This window comes from Thunnus thynnus, chromosome 4 (assembly GCF_963924715.1).
Source record: "Thunnus thynnus chromosome 4, fThuThy2.1, whole genome shotgun sequence".
In the NCBI taxonomy this organism is placed as follows: domain Eukaryota; kingdom Metazoa; phylum Chordata; class Actinopteri; order Scombriformes; family Scombridae; genus Thunnus; species Thunnus thynnus.
The window spans coordinates 27,042,467-27,065,650 of NC_089520.1; the positions used below are offsets into that span (position 1 = coordinate 27,042,467).

The 23,184-nt window shown below is 41.2% G+C and overlaps 1 protein-coding gene across 3 annotated transcripts in view; it reads right to left on the reverse strand.

Moving 5' to 3' along the window:
• Positions 1-9,873: 9,873 nt before the first annotated feature.
• The window catches only part of prickle2b (prickle homolog 2b), an 88,599-nt gene continuing 75,288 nt past the window's right edge, over positions 9,874-23,184 (reverse strand). For all 3 annotated transcript variants that reach the window (XM_067588032.1, XM_067588034.1, XM_067588033.1), the window contains 6 exons: positions 18,982-19,095; positions 17,495-17,632; positions 15,004-15,207; positions 14,182-14,368; positions 11,574-12,464; positions 9,874-11,456 (listed from right to left, as the gene is read on the reverse strand). In XM_067588032.1, the coding sequence (XP_067444133.1) occupies positions 10,510-11,456; positions 11,574-12,464; positions 14,182-14,368; positions 15,004-15,207; positions 17,495-17,632; positions 18,982-19,095 (2,481 nt within the window). In that variant the 3' untranslated portion in view covers positions 9,874-10,509. The remainder of the gene's footprint in view (positions 11,457-11,573; positions 12,465-14,181; positions 14,369-15,003; positions 15,208-17,494; positions 17,633-18,981; positions 19,096-23,184) is intronic.

Consider the following 23,184-nt stretch of genomic DNA (forward strand, 5'->3'; position numbering starts at 1 on the left):
ATAACTAATCAATTAATTGACTAATTATTGCAGCTCTGCCTGACTCTATTGAATTGAGCAATATTGTGTTTAATTACTTATGAATTCAAAATTTCATTTGCAAGACGAATTTTGTTTTGTTTTTTTTTTTGTCTCAGAAGGCAGTGTCTGTGTTTATATTGTACCTCCAACTTTTGCTGTGTGCCAGTCTTCTTTGCTTACGTTGTGTCAGCACATTTATTGTATATTTATGTGGTCTTTGCAAGTACACTTGAAGTCAGAATTGCCAAGTGGACATTTTCCACCTCCGGAAAATTTTCAACACTTTTTGTGCTTTCCTCTTATGTTATCCTGTAGTCTCTTGTCTTTTCAGCATCATTAGTGTGAGTTCTGCTAAGTCCTAGGCTCCTTGCCTCCAGTTGGCTCTTTCAGTAGCTCGTTGGCTATAATGATATATATTTGAAGGTCTCTCCTGCCTTATCACTAGCCAACAGCTGCCAGCAACCACAGGGTCTTCATTAGCCGCTGAACACACTCTGCCCACAGTTCAGCACTCCGGGGATGCGAGCTGTGATTGACAGGATCTTGGCTGGGCTGATCTTCCTGTACTGATGTCCTGCTGTGCCTTGTTATCACTGAAGGAGGATTAACTGGAGGATTAATTGGATTGAACGGTTTACTCTTGCAGACCTGGCTAGTCTCTGCATCCATTCTGTGTTGTTTTATAGGTGCCAAAATACAAAATAACGGCACAGATGATAAACAAAAGTAAAAAATAAATTGATTTTGGTCCAAGACAATCACAATCAAACAGAAAAGCACTCAGGTTTATTATATTATATATATTATATTAGGTATATTATACATGTATCTGGGTCTCAGTGGCCTCAGTTTGCTGACACAACTGTAATGGCTGACTTACATCAACAGATGGCGATGTTCATCTTCTGCAGAGATGCACCAGGACAGCAAACACTGATCAAGCCCTCACAGCATGCACTCACAAAACAATAACTGTAGCCCATAGCAACCATGACAAATTAATTTAAATTGGTACTCTCACAGGTCCAGGATCATGCATACTTTTACCTCAATGTATACTGATAAGGAGAGGCTGAAAGAGGCTGATCTAAAGTAAGAGTGGCTATAATTTCTATTTTAACATTTAATAGGTTTTACCTTACATTTTGTGGCCTGTTTAAACTCTGTAATTTCTTGCTTCTGGCACTGCACAGGGAAATTATGTCTTTGCTACATACGACATACTGAGCAGAGTTTGCTTGACTTTTGTTACTGTAAAAATGCTACTTTTAGCATCTCCACACCAAGCACCAGTACCTGAAAATGATATTTAAGTAGTTTACCATTCACATATGTAGACACCCTATCCAGCCTCTCAACATTTTATCTATATATTATTTGATATTTTGTATCTAATTGAAAATCCAACATTAGAAGACTGTGTCCTGGGTCATACCTCGAAAACAGGATTTTACATTGTCTAAAGGTATTTCTAGGCCTTTCATATCTTTCACTAAGACTCTGACAAAAAGTAAAATCCTCCTCCGGTGGTGCATGCATAGCAAAGAAAAGGTGAAACGAGGGCCATTATTCTTCTGTCTCTCCGCCTGGCAACACTGAGCTCACGAGCAGCGCTGCAAATCAGAGAGGAGTGAACACGGTTGGATGTATTACAGATTAAATGAGTCACTGTTTCACAAGTCTCAAGTTGTACATTGGTCTACTTGGATGATTTCTGGACATGCAATAACTGTGCTGATTTCTCCAGTGACCAGGCCTACACACGCTGCTCTGTGTATGCCATGTGAATATGATTAATAAATGAAATGATGTCAGTTAGAGAAAAGACTGCTCAAAAATTCCACCTGATTAAATTGTCCATTGTGTCTGAAAATTATGTCTGAGTGGTAGAGAATGAGTAGCAGATGCCAGGAGAATTATCAGGTCATACTGACACTACTCAGTGGCCTTAGCGAAGGCTTGTGCAACTTGAGTCTATACCATCGAAACCATTCCTGCAGTTATATGTAACAAAGCAATTGGGCTGTTTATTTATTTGTACATCAGGTTTCTACACAGCTACAGGGCAGTCATGACTATTGTACTGTCCTCATAATAAACCGTTACAATAAAAAATACACATACTGTAGTTAAAACATGCGGCAGCCTTATATTCAGCCTGAATGGCCCTTTTGTTGCCACTCTATTTGAATCACTTGACAACATTTGAGATGTGGGCAGTGTTTCAGACATCTGCCACCAGGCTACACATTCGGAGGTTGATTTAACAAGTGAAATGCATTGTGATAAGCCTACGGGGAGAGGCCCCCCACTGTGGTCTCATCCTGCAGGAGCCTAGGGGCTGGAGTTGGGTCATCAGGTAGAATTTGACTCACCTGCTCTGACTGCCTGTAAGAGGTTATTTTCTCTTTTACTTAGTAAAATAAACATTTTTAATTACAACTCATTACCGTCATTACATTCATTACAGTCATTACAGTCTAATAAAAGGTGATCCTTATTCTGGTAAAATGACTCATTACTAAATATAACAAGCAGTAGCTAAAGACCATTGTTTGTAAAAATATAACTACTATTGAAGATATGATCATCCTAAAATACTGAATAATACATTTAATAAAGGTCCCCCTCCACTCAAAAATGTGTTTTTCTTCTTTTTTCTTCACTTGGATGTTTGAACTTCATTGTGCAGTAATTGTTGAATATTTGTATATTCATAGATTTTCAATGGGGGAGAAGAAGTAGATGCAATTTTAAGAAATTTTAATTATGTAATTGACCTTTTTCGTGGAAAAACCATACTAGATACAAATGATTAGTACAAGAACAGTATTTTAATGTCTTAAATCATCTTTAAATACAGAAACATCACACATTGTTTTTTTTATATATTCCACCCATAACTTTTTTCAAACACCTGTAGTCTACTACAACTACAATTGCAAATGTTATAAGATAAATTAGATAAAAAATGTCCCATTTGTCTCTATATAAATCTCAGTATAATGGTGATTTGTCAGTCTCGGGGAGTCTTGGAAAAATACAGCGCTGTAAAGTCAACATCACAGACCTCGTCTGTCTCATTTACAGCTGGAGGAATAATCAGTCCATCCATCATCTCTGCTAAACAGACAGAGAGAGAGAGAGAGAGAGAGAGAGAGAGATACATACATAGGGGTAAAGTTATTTAACATAAATCTGTTGATCCTTTGTCCTAATGCTATGTCAGCTTTCATGCTAATAACACATGCTGAACTGGGTGGGGGGCAGAAAAAGAGAGAAAAGAAAGAAAAAGGCAGGAAATAAGTGAATACACACAACAGACAGTTAAGTGATTGAATAGGAAACACTGAAACAAATCAAATGAATGCTGTCCTGCATTAAATGTAACTAGCTGTGGTGATTTCATACAGGTGGCACACATATGGGACCCCTCCTGGGACCTGAGCTTGTTAATGAGTCACAGCAAGGAGGGGCGGAGCGGGCTGATATCATGAACCAGACGGAGCCCTCTGGCAGCGCAGCATCGAGGTACCCATCATGCCACTTTCCATTATGGCAAGGTGCCCCTGAGGGCCGTTGGGTCTGCGGATTAACCCAAACCTGGCAGCATTTTATGGTACCACATGTCAGACAGAGCAAACACTAAAAATTAATTGTTATTATTTTCTGTCACAATCAGGCCTAATGAGGGCCCCCATAGAGACTTATTATAAGCTCTAATTAATGGTACAGAGTGTGTGTCATAACTCATATTTATTTGATTATTATTAAACTTAGCAAAATGTCAAGTCCATTGAAGTGGGGATTAGTTTGAGAAGTGAAGTTGAGTCGGATATAAAATGTTGACCATTCACAGTAGAGGCCAAAGGTCATACTTAAGTGGGTGAGAATGCATTTTGAGATTAGAGGGTTTAGTTGAGGTCTACAAGTCTAATACTGTGCTTGACTACTTATTTCACTGTTCTTTTTTTGTTGCAGTCATTTGGGAGTTGCTTGAATATGAACAGCAGGGAACTTGTTGGAGATAATTACATTTGGGTCTGCTATGCAGGTTGTCTGTTGCAAAGTAGGACGTCAAAGCAGGAGGAGAAAGGAGAGGAGAGGAGAGGAGAGGAGAGGAGAGGAGAGGAGAGGAGAGGAGAGGAAAGGAGAGGAGAGGAGAGGAGAGGAAAGGAGAGGAGAGGAGAGGAGAGGAGAGGAGAGGAGAGGAGAGGAGAGGAGAGGAGAGGAAAGGAGAGGAGAGGAGAGGAGAGGAGAGGCAGATGGACAGCACGGTGTAACTGTCACACAATATTAACACATCCACTTCAAGAGAGGAGTGAGCCTCTCACACAGGACAGTGTAACTTAATTGCTAAAACAGAGGGGGTTCTGTGAGTGGGCAATCCAGGAGGAAAATCCCCTGCTGCCCTCATGACCCTATGTGCAATGGGTGGGACTTTCTGGTACATTACTAAATTGGTTTGAATCCTACTTAAAGGACAGGGACTACTTTGTGTCTATAGGTAATTACACATCTGAGCAGACAAAAAGGACATGTGGAGTTCCCCAAGGCTCCATTCTGGGGCCTCTTCTGTTCAACATCTACATGCTTCCACTGGCTCAGTTTGTGAAAAAAAACAAAATATGTTACTATAATTATGCAGATGACACACAACTTTACATACCTAAATCACCAGAGGTTCACTGCAAGCACTGAGGAAGTGCATTGAGCAAATCAATGATTGGATGTGCCAGAATCTTTTTCAATTAAACAAAAACAAATCTGAAGTAAATGTTTTTGGAGCTGAGGAAGAACAATTAAAAGTAACCGATGAGCTTCAATCAGTAATGTTAAAAACCACAAACCAAGGCAGAAATCTTAGTGTAGTCATGGACTCAGACCTGAATTTCAAAAGCCACATTAAGACAATTACAAAGTCAGCCTATTATCGCCTGAAGAATATATCAAGAATTAAAGGACTTATGTCTCAGCAGGATTTGGAAAAACTTGTCCATGCATTTGTCTTCAGTCAACTCAACTACTGTAACAGTGTCTTTACAGGTCTCCCTGAAAAATCGATCAGACAGCTGCAGCTGATTCAGAATGCTGTGTCTCGAGTCCTCACTAAGACTAAGAAAGTGGATCATATCACTCCAGTTCTCAGATCTTTACAGTGGCTTCCTGTCTGTCAAAAAAATATATTTTAAAATACCACTGGTTGTTTACAAAGCACTGAATGGTTTAGAGCCAAAATACATTTCTGATCTGCTCCTACATTATGAACCATCCAGACCTCTCAGGTTGTCTGGGACAGGTCTGCTTTCTGTACCCGGAGTCAAAACTAAACCTGGAGAAGCAGTGTTCATTTTTTATGCTCTACATATCTGGAACAAACTTCCAGAAAACTGCAGGTCTGCTGCAACTCTGAAGGCCTTTGTGTTTGCTGCTTCCTTTTGTTAAATCAAATTTGAGGCTTTTAATTAATATCTTACACTGCACTGTAACTTTTACTTTCCTGTTTTATCTGTCTTATTCTATTTTACCTTATTTTTATTTTTCATTCAACTCTTTTAATTGTATTTAAATGTCTTTTTAGATTGGGTTATGTTGCTTTCACATTTTGTCTTGATGCCTTTTATGTTTTATGTAAAGCACTTTGAATCACCTTGTTGAAATGTGCTATACAAATAAACTTGCCTTGCCTTGTGAGCCATATGGAGCGAATGTCCCTGACATATCTGGACATAGTGTCAGAATACAGAATCACACCTTAGGGAAGATAAAAAGATTCACAAACGCTGATAATGATTTTTTCCCCAAAAAAATTCTAAATTTGAAAAATGGCTGCATTTAACCTTTAGATGTTTAATCTCTATTCACCTTGACAAAGGGATTTTCATTAAACATCAGATTGCAGTGCAGGTTGGGTAAAACTGTGATAGCTGTGTTTTGGTGCATTCTTGCCGTTGTAATTGAACACACATGATAAGGCTGAAGGAGGGGAGACTGCTGGTAAGGCCTCAGTCAGTCCTGTCATGCGTCTCCTATTCACCAGTCCAGTCTGTGTGTCTGTGTGTGTGTGGAGGGAGAATTTGTGTGTACTTGCGTGCCTATGAGAGCAAGCTGCTTGTGTGTCTATGTGTGCGATAACACACCATTGGCATTCTTCATTTGTAAATAATTGAATCCGGCTATTTTAGTTTGCTCAGAGCGCAGCTGTAATTTGCAGCCGTTCTGCTCTTAAGGACCGGTAATTATGGCTTTTAGAGTCTCCCAAAACAACTCAAACAGCTTCAACTCATGACAGCTGTGCATCTGGGCCTTCACACACACAGCCACACACACACAAACACATGTGTGGCTGTTAATTAAACTGGTACATTTTCCAACTGAAGTGGATTTTAATACACAGGTAATACTGAATCCCACTTGGTAAAAATTGGCACTCAGATGGAAAGATTTATGTGAATTGTGTCACACAGTGTCTGTATTTGAGGGGGATTAAAGATGCAGCAAGGTAAAACGATAAGTAGATAACATTTTGTATGCATATCAGATCATTGTAACACTAACAAGCAAGGTTTGACTGAACCTTAAGTCCCCCTGCATTCAAAAAGGAGTTTTGGTTATTGTTACTTCACTTGTTTTGATTTCACTGTGCAGAATGATGTATGTGCAGAGTTTGACACTAGAAAGCTGTTTTCACATTCAAAGATGGAAAGTTTCTGTGTGCTCACCTTAAATCTGAGTTAAAGGCGGGTAACTACGAGCATGATTCGTGACATCACAATTAGTTTGGAGCCAATCATAGTCCAGTATGCAACTTACACAAGTGTGATGTAGAAACTTAAAACCTCATGCACTAAGAATGGACTTTTCAGTGAAGTGAGAGACATCTGGTATCCAGCAGAGCAATATTTGCTTATTCATATATTCAGGATTTTTAAATTAGGGGGAAGGAGGATGCGTCATTTTAAGGATTTTAACGAGGTATTTGAACTTTTTTGTGGAAAAAAATTCAAAGCAGAGTATTTTTATATATCTTAAAACATGTCTGGAGGAGATCTTTAAGGAGGACCTCTGTCTATTTTCACATTGTCACCTGATTTACTTGTTGTTTATCCAGCACAGACTCATACCTCAGAGTTAATGAAAGCATGGGCGTCATTTCTCCAGACACTGGCTACTCTGTCAGGCCTTAATAAACCAGACTGCGGTAAATGTAATTCAATGGAGGATTACTGTGGGAGGAAAAAATAGACATAAACAAAATTAGCTAAGATTCCTCAACCTGTTTATGTAATATAACAACCTGCAGTGCAGTGTTGTCACATGCACACATTTTCTTCCATGTTATGATATTAGTTAAAGAAAAGCTAAAAGTCTAGTTTTGTTTTCTTGGATACTGAATTATCCTCCAAAATGCTTTGTCACTAGTCTAAACAGAAAGCTGCTTTCCCAGAATAAGAATCTGAGGACATAGTTAAAATCAACCTACAGGGAATAACACTGAACTGTGTTTCCACACAACAGTAGTCTCTCATTGTACAGAGCTCCATTACAAATCTCACTAGTTATTTAAAGTGTAATTACTGGTAACCTTTGTAAATTAAATTCTAATTAAAATATGTTTGTTTACATTTTAGACAGCTCTTATGTTTTATATAAATACACTATTTTACAAGTTTACCAACTTTTTATTACACAATTGTCAGTATAAATGAGGCACGTTATATTTTGGACTGGCAGAAAGGAATAAAGAGAAGAGAAGGCACAAGTTGAAAAGATGTAGGTTTTCATGTTTTTCCTCTCAAAGGTTACACACTGGAAAATATTCAAGTCAAAGAATGAATGATATATGGTTTGCTTTACTTTCACTGAATCAAACAAGGTGTTTGACACTTGGTGGATTATCTCTTATTGGAATGAGCAGTGTCATTTTGGGTGGGGAATTTTAAATTTGGACAGAAAAGTAGCTTTCTATCATTAATGGCCCATGATTAGGAAACAATAAAACCTCTTTTTCTATTGACAATGTCAGTAGACTGTTAGCTCTTTGTGCTGCAAGTTAATCCTGGCAGTACCTAAACACTCGTGGATCTCATTTACTTGCAGTCAGAGCATGGCTGACAATACGATTGTCACAACTGGAAGCATCCACGCGAACTCAAGGATTATCCCCTCGCCATCCGTTACCTTGAATATGGCATAGTCCAGGAAGCATATGGCTGCAATCTGTGGCACCCCTCACTGTATGGCCTCCATTTGCTTTTAATTAAACACATGGAGAAGCCACACACACACACTGGGATAAGTCTTGGCAAGTGACTAATAAAGAAACAAACCGATATAGGCTATGTTAATGTTGATGTAAGAACAATAATAGGCGCATTACTGAGGACGGAGGCTGGTGTGTGTTTTATTGTATGTCTCATTACACTCGGAGATGATGATTACAGTGAGACACATCCCAACTTTCAGCTGATGTGACTAGCATTGTGCAGCAGTTGCAGTTTGAAGACTTGCTAACAGCAGGGGAAATCCACATTTACAGACCAAGTCATCAGCAGTCTGACATAATGTATCTCACATGTTTATGCAGCTGGTTTTACCCTATCATGGCTGACTAAATGAGGACTCTTTTTCTACCCGTCTGGGAGCTATCCGAGCGTCCCAGAGTAAACATGAAAACTGGAGCACACGCCTTGGAAGTTGAGGTTAGGTGAAATAAACTTACTAATGTGCCAATCATGTCAACAGCATTAGCGCTTCAACGCCTCTAATCAAGAGATTGGCGTTCACACACCTTGCTCCAAACATATGTGTGTGTGTGTGGATTAGGGGGGCTAGTGGCAGTAATCCCCTGACCACATGGACGTCAGAGTCAATCCAATTTACAGTATGACACTTCTTAACGCGTACAGATACAACCTGTTATACTGTACATGCCAATAAATGTATGCCAATCTTAGTGGCTACTAGCTAGTGAAAACTAACAATTTATAAAATTGGGTTGCACCATTAAAACTTGAGGAACATGTAAATCGGATGCTGGGAAACATCTGTAACGCCATGAAATGCGATCAAAATCAACTGTAAACAGGAAGTCACTTCAGATTTAATAGTATTCTTACAGTTTAGAAAGAGTAGAAAATATCTTATGCTAATATTATTAGCATATTTCGTAATTTGAGATATATTGAGTTGTTTTTGTGAAATTTAAATTAAAAACTTCCTCACTTTAAATTGTTTGTTACACACCATTTTTAATCAAGTGTCAACTATATCTTCCTCCTTTACCCTTCACTCTAAATGGGAAATGGGAAGCTAATATTAGCTTTGTCAGTTGGTTCAGTTAGCTATATAACAGTTATACCTGGCAGTTACAAGTTGTAAATACCATATTAAGTAACAACTAATCTCTACATAAGAACTCATTTGTGTTGTGCAACTCATTGTAATTTAGTGATACATAAATCTCCACTGAAGTTATAACTAGGCTAAGGGTGAACCTACTGATTGCGGGTGCAACTGGCCTCAGATTTTAATACCTAAAGCCCTGGACCCAATTGTCAGCAGTTCCTGACTTTTAAGGGCTGATACAATAAACCAGAGGTTCACTGAAACACTTTATGTCTGCAGGATAACTGAGCCGTATAGGTTTGAATGTGACTGCACTCATTACCATACAAGTATACAGTATATTAACAATCCAGTGGAGGGTAACTCTCTAATCAACCTCTACAACACATTATCATTCATTTATGCATTAAACAGATGGAGTAGGTGACTGTTATGCACACTTGTACAGACCAGACATATGTGTTGTCATTCTCTAGAGAGAAACACCAGCTGTCAGTCAAATCACTCACTGAAATACTCCTTTATTCCAAATGCAGGACCAGGTCAGCCAAATAAAACATGCATAAGTTGTTTTTGTCATTTTCTATCTCTACATTATAGATATTTAATACATAAATGATTCTATCCATACAAAATATAAAAATATGTGCTGCCTCATTTACAACCATATTTACACTGACTTCCTTAACTTAAGTGAAATTATTAATTCATTTATCTATGTACATACTATGAACTGAATACAATAGTACAGTATATCCTATATCTAAATCACATTGCATGAAAAAGCTACTGTACCAAACCGACTACCTTGCACACTTGTTTGCTGCATGGAAGTGATGATAAAAAAATTGCACATCAGCTTTTGATAAATGTTGTGACTTGATACAACTGCGCATGTAACTGTTGTAGCCTTAATACTCAGGAGATATTCCGAAACATTAAAATGAACAAACATGCAAACACTGGTGCTTTTTCACTGTTTACCGACTGTAATTCATCACTGACTTTCAATTACATGATATTCAACACTCAACAACACTGAATAAATGGACTGGGTGTTTGTTTTTTTGTTCCAGGTGGAGGATGTTAGTGTACACAAGCTGGACAATGAGTCATTTCTTTTTATCAGATGTCAGGATGTTAGGAAATAATGCAGTTCTTGCTTTTTCTGCGTTTGCGAGTATGTAACTGCCCACTACGGTTGGGTCCTCCCATCCCTGTGTTGTACTTATGGACAAGCTCCTGGTTGCTGAGGTAGCGCAGCTGGATGGGTCTGGGGATTGGCTCACCCAGAAAGTAACCTTCATCCTCTGATTCGGAGGATGAAGAGCAGGTGGAGCACCAGTCATCATCATCATAATCATCCCAGGAGTACTGGTTCAAGCCTGTGCGCCGGCTAGCCCCGGGGTTTTGAAGCGTCAGGTCTGAAGTGGTCCTGGGGCACTGCCTGAAGAGTTGGGGCTGGTATCTTCCTCCTCCTCCTCCTACTCCAAACTGATCCCTGGCGCTCCTTGGTGGAGGGAAACGGTCGTAATCCTCACAGACACGCAGCTGTGGTCTTTCTTGAGGTCTCGCCCTCCGCTCTGCCACTAAGTGGAGAGCGTTTTCTGAACGAGAACGCCGTGATCTCCGAGAGCGGTGGTGGTGGCGGCGCCTCTGGGGAGTCTCCTCCTGTGCATCTACCCGGATACTTGCTCCCCTTCCGCCTACTCCTCCTACACCACCTCCCACCCTGCGCTCACTAATGGGTGGCAGACGGGCGGCGTTGGCGCTGCTCACCAAACTAACCCTATCCTCCTCCTGGAAGGTGAAGCCAGGCGGTAAATGAGTCATGCCCATACCCACACCCATGCCAGAGGGGTCGCAGTACTGCACCTGGTACTGGGAGGACCTGGGGGGATCCATTTCCATGTAGGGCTGATTGGCTGTGAGGCTGTGAAGAGACTCAGAGCTACGAAACTGCACAGAGGAGTTGAGGGTTCCCATGTTGCTTTTCTCTGACACATTCATTCCAGAGTCTTTGCTCAGGTCTGGCATGGAGAAACGAGATAGGTGCTCCTGACGCTTTCCTCCATCAGCTGAGTTGCCTGTAAGGAAATAGAGTTGAATTAAGGTCAACTTCACCTTTTATTGATTGAATCCCATTGTTGCTAGAGAAAACATCTTAAAAAAATAAGAGGTCTGATGACTTCTACTATACCCACCTGTGGTGTTGGACAGGGCAAGGGACTCCATGGATCCTCTTGGGGTCTGCTCTAGAGGGGTCAGTTGCTCAGTGAAGTTAAGTGCATTGATGGGGTTCCTGCTTCTTGCAACCTGGGTTGGTGCTGGAGGCCCTGCATCTCTTTCCCGGTCCCTCTGGAAGCCATGCAGACTGATCGAGCGCTTGTCTGAGGAGAAGCCGTTGTTGTGCTGAGAGCAATGAGACACTTCGGTGAAGCTCTTTTGGGTCCTCAGCTTGGGTGGATAGTACTCCTCTGGACCTGGCTGTTGGAACCATGTTTCATTCAGAGAATGGCCCTTCATAGCTGAGACGGGTGGTCTCTTTAAACCTCCGTTCTCCTTGATCCTGTGATCCTGCTGTTGATTGTTCTGTCCAGTACAGGCGGGGTTATAAGAAGTCCTGACATTGCACTGACTGAGGAGCTGAAGAGGGGTGGGGTTGGCAATTGGGTCTGTTTGGGATTCATAATTGTAACCATCACCTGCTTGCTTTTGATTCTGCCAGGCAGGTGGCTCGCGAGTTAAACTGGGGGTTTGGCTGGAGAGACTCAGAAGATCCATTTGTAAAGACAGTGGGTCCACCTCCCCTGAAAATCTCTCTGTCTGCACTCCACCCCCTCCTCCACCACTCTTTCCTGCCTTGGAGCTGCGTCTGGACTCTCTGGTTGAGCGAGCGCTTTGGAAGGCAGAGTCAGAGGAGTCTGAGCCATTGGGCTCCTCCCCCAGACTGCAGGAGCGGGAGCAGAAAATTTGACCCTGCTTGGGCAGGAAGGGACGACCCAGCAGGGAATGTTTACAGCGGGCGCAGCAAAAGCAGTCCTCTGTGGCATGCCAGTGCTGCCCATCATACGTCATCTGGCCTTGGTCAATGCCTGCAAGAAAGATAAACAGCACATTAATCCACAGGGTTTACGTAAAATGACAGATTGTGGGACTCGTATAAATGTACAATTAAAATACAAAACACCATGTCTTTATCAAAGAGCTTGAAATTAAAAATCTTAATGTCCTTATTAAAAATGCAGTTTTAAGTGAAAATAGAAGCATATTACAAGTTGCTTGTTGAGTGAAAAAACAGAGTTAGAATCTGTAACTTAACTGCACTCGAGGGAAAACTCTTTATGGAACTGGTCCAGCACTGAATAAACATATTGCATTTTGAGCGTGTTTGCAGTTGTCACAGAGGGAAAGAAAACCAGCTACAGTGGAAACTGCTTATAGTGATCACAGTTACAGTGATCCACTGATTATATGGATCAAAAAGCTTGGGACAGAATCATTCCTATACAAACGCTGTTATATACAAATAATTTGCTTATACTAATCAATTGATCTGCTTACAGTGTTCATTTTGGGTCTTTTCACACATGACAACGCATGGAAAAAAAATTTAAAACTACAGTAATTACATATTTTTTTACTTTACGGCTGTGGCACTATTGCCTCGTGTGCACATTGAAATCATAATGGGAAAAAAGTAATTTCCTCTAAATGAAGAAAACAGTCTCCTCAAAGCTTATGACAATAAAAGGGATGAAAGAAATCTAAGGAAAGCATCACCACTCTCTTCATCTGTTCTGCCGCCGGGGAAAAGAAGGAACTTGTCATTGGCAAAAGTCAGAACCCCCACTGCGTTTGAAACAGCTGTTCTGTATTTTGAAACAGTCAATAAAATTCAGTAAATAGTAAAGCTGTCTATTTCATTACTCTATGTTCATGTAGGCTAATAAATATACAAATATCAATTAGATGGTAATCTGCATGAGAAATAAAGAAAAAGAAAAAAAATGTGTGATCAATTTGACCCGGACAGACGTGATCACTGTAAGTGGTTTCCACTGTATTTGGTAATGGCTGCCATCTGGTTCGAGCTTGTTTTCTGATGGTTTCAATTTATAATCAGTTGTGTTTTTTAGCCAAATACTTTTCTATATCCTGTTTGACAAATAATTACAAAGCAAATTTGTTGAACGGTATGTGCCAAAATCACACCTGGGTATCCTGCTGGGACACAAACACACACGCACATTTCTTAACAGGAGGTGGCATGGGGCCAAGAGGTGCTAATATGAAGCTTTCCTGCTGAAAAATATCCCAGTATCTCAGTGAGTTTGCCTATTTAACACTATAGTGTTCTCGGGTTGTGAGATGATTACATTTGTATTTAACTGACACTTGGTGCATGTGTCTGTGATAAAAAACAGATCCATGTCTTTGCCCCAGGTTGGTTTCACGCTGCGCATATATACTATACATATTTCTGTACTCTGTAAGCTAAGTCATCTCTGTGGTCCTTTGCTATTTTGCCTTAAATGCATGACCACAGATGACATCATTCAGTGATAAACTGCTAAAACCAGGCCACATCCTTTCTACTGTAACTCTTTCTCCTTTGTGTTACTCATTATTAAAAATGAGGTCACTCTTTCATCCTCCTTAAAAAAATCAGCCCAATCCCCTTTCATTTTTTTTCCCCATCCATGTATCTAGCATTATCATATCATTTTTTGTGATTCCTTTGCGAAACCTGCTGGTGATTAATGCAGTTTGTATTAACAGTGGCAGATGCGGGGTAGCAGTGCAGCATACCAATATGTTCCCCACAGGAGTCACAGTACTCGGCGTAGAGGGACTCGAAGCAGGAGCAACAGTAAGGCCGTCCCTCCTTCATGATGTAGCGCTGGCCCCCCAGCACTGTCTCGCACTCGAAACAGCAGAAGTGCTTCATGTGCCAGTGACGCCCCTCTGCCTCGGTGCACTCATCCGCCAAGATGATCTAAGAAGGGAAAGATAAGAAAGAATATCGTTTATCACTGGTCCTTGGAAGTAAAACCTCAGATAGGTTATTACTGTGTGCTGAATGACAGGACAAAGGCTCGGGTCGCCCTCCCTCCCCCTCCATACGCACCACTTTCTCCTCTGCAGCTTAGTACTCTTAGATCATCCTCTTTGTCGCTGAATTGTGTAGGAGGCTAATGTGTGTGGGGAGTTGGAGAAATCTAGATAGTGCATTTACTTTTAATTACACTGATGTTAAAACACAGGGGTGCTTTTTAAGCACTAACAGCGTCCTTGTCCCCATTAAGAGAGAGAGAGACTAAGTCAGTGTAAATGGCTGGGAGCTCAAGATATTGAGGGCTGACCCCATTAGACTGGAAAAAAACCTTGCATGTGTTTAACTGTGACAGTGTGTGTTGGCCAGAAAAGCCTGTGAGCATCATATGACAGCAGTTTGGTGTGTATGTAGGCATGCATATGTGCTGAATGCGGGCGTGTAAATACTTTATAAATAGCTCTACAGACTCCGTCGCGCATTACTGGCACAGTATGTTCAAGCAGGTGATATTTGTATCTGTTAACACATGATCATCCATGTGCAGGCATGAGTGTGCGCATGTGACAGGCGTCTACCTCATCGCAGGCAGTGCAGCGCGGCTTCAGTCTCTCAGCGTGGTGCCGGCCGCAGTAGATCTTCCCGTCCTGGTAAAAGTAGATGAGATCCACCAGGAGTTCATTGCACATGCTGCACACAAAGCAGGCAGGGTGCCAACACACGCCATGACCGGCCCGGGACGCAAACACAGCAATGTCGCCACCATTTATCTGGCCTCCACACTATAAGGAGATGGAAGAAGAGAATTTTTGAGACACCAAAAAATATCACTATGTAGATACCACCTTTACGCTCCTTATGCAGATACCTTAAACTCAGGGTCGTGGGCGATACCAAGTACCAACTGGATACCATGTAACATGAGACTGTACATCATATTAAAAATAAGTGGAGATGCTCACACACCAACATTTTTTAAAGCTTGTGCAATATCTAGAAAGTTAATCATGAGGTGTTACTACTATTTCTTTATAACAGTGACTACGAAACTAAATTATTTCAAGTCATGTGACACCCACCGGCCAAGAATGACTTTTCCCTCAACAGTTAGTAAAGAGGAAACAGCTGTAAAACATCCAATATAGTTTTTTTTCCTGAGTGTCACAAACACTCCAAAATGATTGATTCTAATATTACAAATTTGATCCATTGGGGGCATTTATATGTGTGGGGGGCCAGCCAGCTGGGGATATAGAGCTGAAACTATTATTCAATTAATCAATTAGTTTATTGACACAAGTTTAATTTGCAACACTTAAGTTAAGTGATTGATCATTTAAGTAATTTTTCAAGCAAAAACTTCCTGGTTCCAGCTTCTTAAAATGTGAGGATGCATGAAGGTGAGTGCACTCGGTGAGGAATGTTCATTGGAATGAATAGAGCACCACAGAAACACAGTATCCAGTTTTCTTAGTGCATCCATGGTTCAAAGGTCCCATGAAACAGTATCATTACTCCTGGATGTGATGGAATTCCTGTTAAATCAAGCAGTTGGTGCGGAGCATTAGACAGTGAGGGTTAGTCAGTTAATCAGTTATAGAGAACAAATTGGTGATTTGATAAGAAGGGCAGAGAGGTAAGAATTTATTGGTTGGATTTTTTAGTTACAGCTGGTAGTGCAGCATAAGGCCACCACTGATGCACACATTTCCAAGAAGTTTCAAGCGCACATTTCCTGAGATCTTTAATGAGGTCAGTAATGGTGCAGATAACGATCCAGTGTATCAGATTGATGCAGAGCTATCTGTAACACAGTTTTGCATGAACACTAAATTGAGAGCACAAGGGTGTGTTTATGTGTGTGGCACAGGAAGGAAAGCTTAGACAGACAGGGGAAGTTGAATGGCTGCTGGAGGACATTGGCGGGGCAAAGGGGAGGAATAAAAATGGAGAGATATATGGGAGGATAAAAAGGAGAGTGAGATCAGCACGGAGGTGCAAAGGCAGAGAAGGCGGAGAGATAAATGACAGGGAGTGCTAAGGAGAAGGGGGGAAAGGTCAGGTAGGCAAAGTAGATTTAGAGGGGTGGGAAGATGGAGACAGAGGGAGAGTTACAATCAGGTTATCTAACTAGCACACAGGCTATTGCTGCAAGGAGGCTAAAGAGGGGGGCAGCGGGGTGGGGAATTCAATCAATACACAGTCTCTCAACAATCTGCTCCTTCACGTGTGTGTGTGTGTGTCTGTGTGTGTTTGTGTGTGTGCGCTGTGGCTGTCTCCTGAGCGAACATGAAACACAAGCTGTAAAGCAGCTATACACCTGGGGCACCAACACAACAGAGAGCAGCTCCACTTGCTGTACACAATAACAAATGGCTAGCGGATGCTGAAGTGCGCTAGTTTGTTGTTAAAAGAAGACTCTCCATTGCACTCTGTAGTCCTATAAGGCCATTACAAGAGTACAAGTAGACAAAACATTAATATTTGATGGGACACTGGGCAGTGATGGAAGATATAGGGCCGTTTTAAACTGTTACTCAGTTCTCTGAGGCATTATATAAAGCTATGTTTAAAGACAAAGGACTACCGGGATTGTTTGAGTGTGACAGCTCATATGGCAGCAGGAAGAATGAGACATGACACACATAAAGAGACAAAGACACAAACACACATACACCAACTCAAGACCCTATAAAAAGCAAGACTTCCATAACGCATTGAGGCGAGATTGACAAGGTCACTACCATGTTATAAAAGCAGACAACTGTTGCATCTCTGCCCTTTTATATGTCAAGATAAAGCACCTCTCATACATCATAACAAAAGCCTGAAATGCCAGCAGGCTGTTCAGTATGTCTGTCCCACGATTCATTGCTTTCATTCCACTAGCCACATGACACGCCTCTGATCTTGTCACACTTAATTCACTCTTGTCACGAGACGCGACACTGAAATGACATTTAGTAGAGAAATGACAGGCCATTCTCAGATCATCTTTGATCTTGTTATATCTCCTTCCTGTTGGGGAAACCATGCAAAAATGATGTTTTTGATGTTCTTGTTAGCTACCTGCTCACAGATCGCCCCTGTCATTGTCACAGGGAATGGCCGGACGTTGCCTCGGCCCAGGTTTTCTCGTTTCCGTTGGTTACTGAAGAGCTTCAGTTCTCGCTTCTCCTCATCGTCCAGACTGTTACAGTAGCGTACCTGAACACACACACAAACACACGTACACACACGTAAAATCACATGAAAAGACCAAAATCAACAATGCATTAGTCTATCTCTGAATACTCTGATGACTTCCCTACCCTCTTTGTGGCTCTAAGACCCAAGTACATTTGTTCATTCTGAAGACAAAATCTTTAAAAATGACGTCACCAATATATAGTTTCAGTTTAAAAATTTTTTTAATACTTCTTTAACACAGCTGGGCACTGTAGTTTTTAGCAAACATTACTCAAACAAGAATAAATAGTTTATTTGTTGGGGACAATTTCATCCAGAATGGTGTATGTTGTATCAACTCAAGATAAACTACAGTACCCATGTTCATGAAGGAACTTGTCACCCAGTGTTTTTAGAGCTAGGGCTGGTGATGTATTTTAGAAGCTTTTTTTGTTATATTTGTTGAAATTCTTTGTATATCCCAACAGCAACCAATAAATCAAATGACAATAAAAAGAAAAAAATCCAGTATCTGTAGCTGGCGCAGGCCTGTAATAATTCTACCTGCTGGTCAACCTACATACTGCCTACCTGTGCGCACTCTACCTGTGCAAGTTTGGAGCCCAGGTGAGTGCTGGGATACCGACGGATAGGAAGTGATGGGACTGCATGAATTGCAGAAGGAGAGAAGAAAAAGACGGAAATCTCAACAGAAAGCAGAATGAAAAGCAACATGCGACCATCGTACTGTTGCCTGTAGTGTGGGGAAAAACTGAGCAGCGTACAAGACTTCAGTGGAAGTGAACTCAGCTCCCAGAAGTGATATCACTCGAATTCAAGCAAGGAGATGGGACACTCATTACTTTTGTGGCATACTTCAAACTGTTAGAGAAGTGGTCCTATTTACCGTTTACGTGCATATGCCCGTGCTCGTCTGGTGGGAGGGGCTTAGGACAGAGAGGAAAGGGGGGAGAGCTGCAGGGGAGGAGCTTTATTTTCAAATTCTGGCTTTTTTTTTTTTGCCTTTTCCAGAACACTACCTACCCCGGCTTTAACTGTCAAATGAATTCCCTGCTAAATAAAACAACCCAAACCTTAACCCTAAAGGCTGCTTCTCAGTGATAGTACAATCATACTAATATCTTAATCGTGGAAATGCTTCATTGATGTAAAAAAAAAACTTCAATAGACAGTTACACACGCATAAACACTTCACTATCTCATTCCCGCCCATTAAGAAGACAGACTCCATTTTTCTTGTGTGTGTCTCCTCCCTGCTCCCCTCTTATCTCTGTATTGCCCTGAAGGAGGGGAGGAAGAGAGAGATAGATGGGTGGATAGATGGATGGATGAAGGTGATGGGGGAGGGGGGAAGTTTGGACTCTCACCTCATTGTCGTGGGGCGGTAGCTGATGGAGCAGCTGTTTGATGCGGTATTTCTCTCCTGGGCTGTTCACATAGGGCACCTTGTCCTCAGGCAGGGAGCTGTAGTACTGATGAACCTGACAAAGAGAAAAGGGGATGTATTAGGAGCTTAAACACACCTGTAATATGCGAAGTAGATTGCATATTATTGCTGCTAATAATTATTATTTAATCACTCAATCATTATTTTGATTTATTAATTAACATTTTTGGTTATAAAATATCAGAAAATAAGGATAAATGTCCATCAAGAGTTCTCCAAGTCCAAGATATCACCTTCTAATTTTTTTTTTTGTCTGTTCAACAGTGGAATAACCAAAAGGGATAATGATATTAGAAAAACTGCAAATGCTCAAATTGAAGAAAGTGGCATTTTTATCTGATAAATTAAACAACATGATTAACTGATTATTAAAAATGTCCGATTAACCATCTCAGTACTAAATGGTTCAACCGTACCAAGACAAAATTAACAAGATCAAAAAGCGGGAGTGACCAACACACATACATCCACACACACATCCACACACACACACACACACACACACACACACACACACACACACACACACTTAAAATCACTTTGATTTATGGCCCACCAGCGGAGACTTAATGGAACCTCACCTCTCCATCTCTGCACATCGACATGGGAATGTATTACTGACCTGTCAAATGTGCACACACTCTCGCACACGTACACACACAAGGGCAAACAAGTGATTAACACATATGCATGTAGCAGTGTGTGTGCATGCGAATGCGTTCGACAGCAGGATTAATACTAATCTGGCCATTCCAAATTACTCGGACATTCTTTACATTAAAGAGGCAGACAATGAATCTCTGTGTTATTTATTGCAGTCTTTCTATTGCACTGTAACAGGGGGCCGGGGTATAACAGAGGTCAGGCAGTCAGTGGGTGGGTGGGTGTGGGGGGTGAGAGGGGGGTTGGGGGGGGGGCATGAAAGCCATGGGATTTTAAAGGGAGATTTGAAGACAAAGGTCAAATAAAGAGAAGGGGAGGTGTGGAGAGAAAAATAAAGACAGAATGAAAATGTTCACAGACAGAGAGAGAGTGCAAGTAATAGTAAAGAGAACGAGAAAAATGAGATGAGATGAACAAAAAAAGAAAGATTGGGAGATAAAGCAAAGACTTGGAATGTAAAGAGAGAAAACATGATCGATACCTGCTGACTGGGTCACAGCAATCTTAATAACATATCTGTCTGTTGAATGGATCTACTGACTAGAGGCCATCAGCTTTGTCCTTGGCAGCAACACACAGTCTGTCACACAGATTAACTTGAACAATGCAGTATGCATCGACTTAAAAACAACATCTACACAACCAATGCTTTTTTACAACATCCAAAATCATACCTCTTGAACAAATCTCTCATATCTCAAAGTTTAATTGTCCTGCAGTTGTAGCGTCACATTCTGTATCAAGGGCAGCGTGGAGTCTGTATTTCCTTTAAGTAGCCTTATACAAGCATGTTTATTGTTGTGTTGAATTTATAGCAGGAGCCTCTTGTTGTAAGTGTAACCTAATTCCTTCTGCTCTGCTTTTGTTGGCTTCTACCAGTGTTGGCGAGGGACACAGGATCTGTGTCCAGCAGCACGGCTCAGGACGCCCGGAGGGGATCTAGGAATTGTCCATGAAAGACTGACTGTGGTCAAGCACAGATAAATCACACAGCTCCTATATGCACATAAGGAAAACACACACACATGCTACCAGATGCACACACACACCCACACACCTAATGATAAATTACAAAACACGCTTCCAACCACAACAGGGTTACAATCTGGAGGTGAAAGGCACATTGCCCTGAGGAAAAATAAGGACGGATACGCACACGCATGCACACACGCAGAACATAATGGACACATGATTGCAGCAAGAGCCAGGAGGAGCAGCTTGTGATAATAACTGTAATCGAAAGCAGGCGAAACTAAAGACAGGGCAGAATTTGGAACTGTACTGAAAGGAGTGTTTTTAAAAGCTGAAGCAAATGGTAGGACTTTGCAAACTGAGTGACAAGAGTGATCGCTTCACACAGCTGGTTTCTATTGCTCTTGATGGCCAGACAGCCAGAGGAAAATACACCACCAGGCACCAGTCCTGACATTCTCTCAACAAGCCACTTTACAGTGGTTAGTGGACACAGATATTATATTGTTGAGAAAACACTGGTAGCCAAAGCCAAACATGGTGGGAAAGATGGTGTTTTCATAGTGGAGGGAGCAGATTTAATGGCTGTGTTTTCATTCTCTGTCCATCTTTGCTGAGATGCACAAAAGGCCTGAAATGGGTTAATTTAGCATGAAATACAAGCTTCTTTTCAACTACAGGTGCCATATTAAGAAGAGACTACAGCCATGCTAGCGGTGAGGTTGTGCTTAGGCACTGTGGCGCTTTGAGCTTAATGCTAACATCATCATGCTAGCATGCTCACAAAAACAATGCTAACATGCTGGTGTTAAGCATATAATGTTTACAACTGTCATTAGTATCCATCCAATAGTAGTTGAGACATCACTCAAAACTACAAATGTCAACCTGCTGGTGATGCAAGAGCAACAATTAGGATTCATCCTCTGGGGACCATGGATATCTGTACAAAATCTAGTGTTGATCCATCAAATAGTTCTTGACCAAAGTGGTGGACTGGCCAACTGACATTTCCGTTCCTTGAATCATGATGCTAGCATGGATATAAATATGTCGTGATTTTCAACTGAAAAGTGCTCAGTGTGTCTCACAATCTCTTTTTATAGCTTTATCATCTAACTCTCATTCACAGCTACTGGTTGTAATCAGGTCCAGTCAGTGGCTGACAGTTTTTATAGTCCTTAAACTCTGATTGGTATGGCTCTAATTGTCCTAAGATCCATTCTGGAACAGGTCAAACTATCCTCAGGTATCTTTCAGACTGGGTCTTTGTTGTTTGAAAGTTAATTTATTCATATCTGAGCTGCGGGACCATTTGAGAAACTGGAAAGACCTCCTGCTTGCATGAATAACCCTGAACTGAATTTCTATTCAAATATTGCATATATGAGTGGTTTGAAAAAGCATACTTCATGTTCAACTGCAAATTAAAATCAGATCCTGGTAGATGCTGAGCAGAGTCTGCACATTACACTGTAGCTACGTGATGGTTGAAAAAACAAACAAAAAAACACCAGTTACAGGCCACTGCTGAGTAACATTCTTGGCCTTGACAAGCTGCGACTTGGCAACATCTAAGAATTTTATTTGAGAGGGATGGAGAGCTGAGAGCGAGGGGAGACAGTGGGAGAGAGAATATTGGCAGGCTCTCCTGCACACTGCAGCTCAATAACATCTCCAACACACTCAATAATGAAAGATGTCTGTATGTCAGCAATACGTTAGTGAAACGCAGTTGAGGTTGAGACAATCCCTTACTTTTTGTAAACATGTTGGATGAAATCCACAGACACACACACACACACACACACACACACACACACATACACACAGGAATTTAAGAGTTCCAACTAAGTGCTGATGTTTCTGACTTATCCCTCATAATCCCTCAGATATATCTGATTGAATGATGCATTTCTGGTCTGAAATCTCTCTACAGAGTGGTGACTTTACACCACTGCTGGCTAAATAGTAGACTCATACAGAGCATCGCCTCCCTAGGGGAAACCTAAACCCACCGTTTAGATCCTGGAGATTAGCTTTGTGTTCACCATCTCCCTCGCTTATCACTCTATCTCTACCTCATGTGGAGGAAGTGCTGGGCGATGAAAAGTCCCACATCAGGCATACTTCTGCTCCTCTATGACACGTCACACAATATGTTTCCACAGCCTGAATGACTTGGATAGAATTGAATTGCTAAGGACACCTCATGAAACTTGATAGACTCAGTTGTCACGTGGGTTGTTATAAATGCTCCTAATTGTCACAATTTTTCCACCACTTCTGATTGTTTGAGTTAATAATTAAAAGCCAAGAACAGCAATAAATCAGGTATTTCAGGGTGGTTTAGCGTTGTGCTGTTGTGATGAAGCACAGCCCATTTTCCATAATAGCCTGACTGCTCCTGAGGTCATATCGCCACTAGACGAGAAGCTAATTGACTTCAGGGTTAGATGTGTGACCCTGGAGGGAGATGAAAAATAGC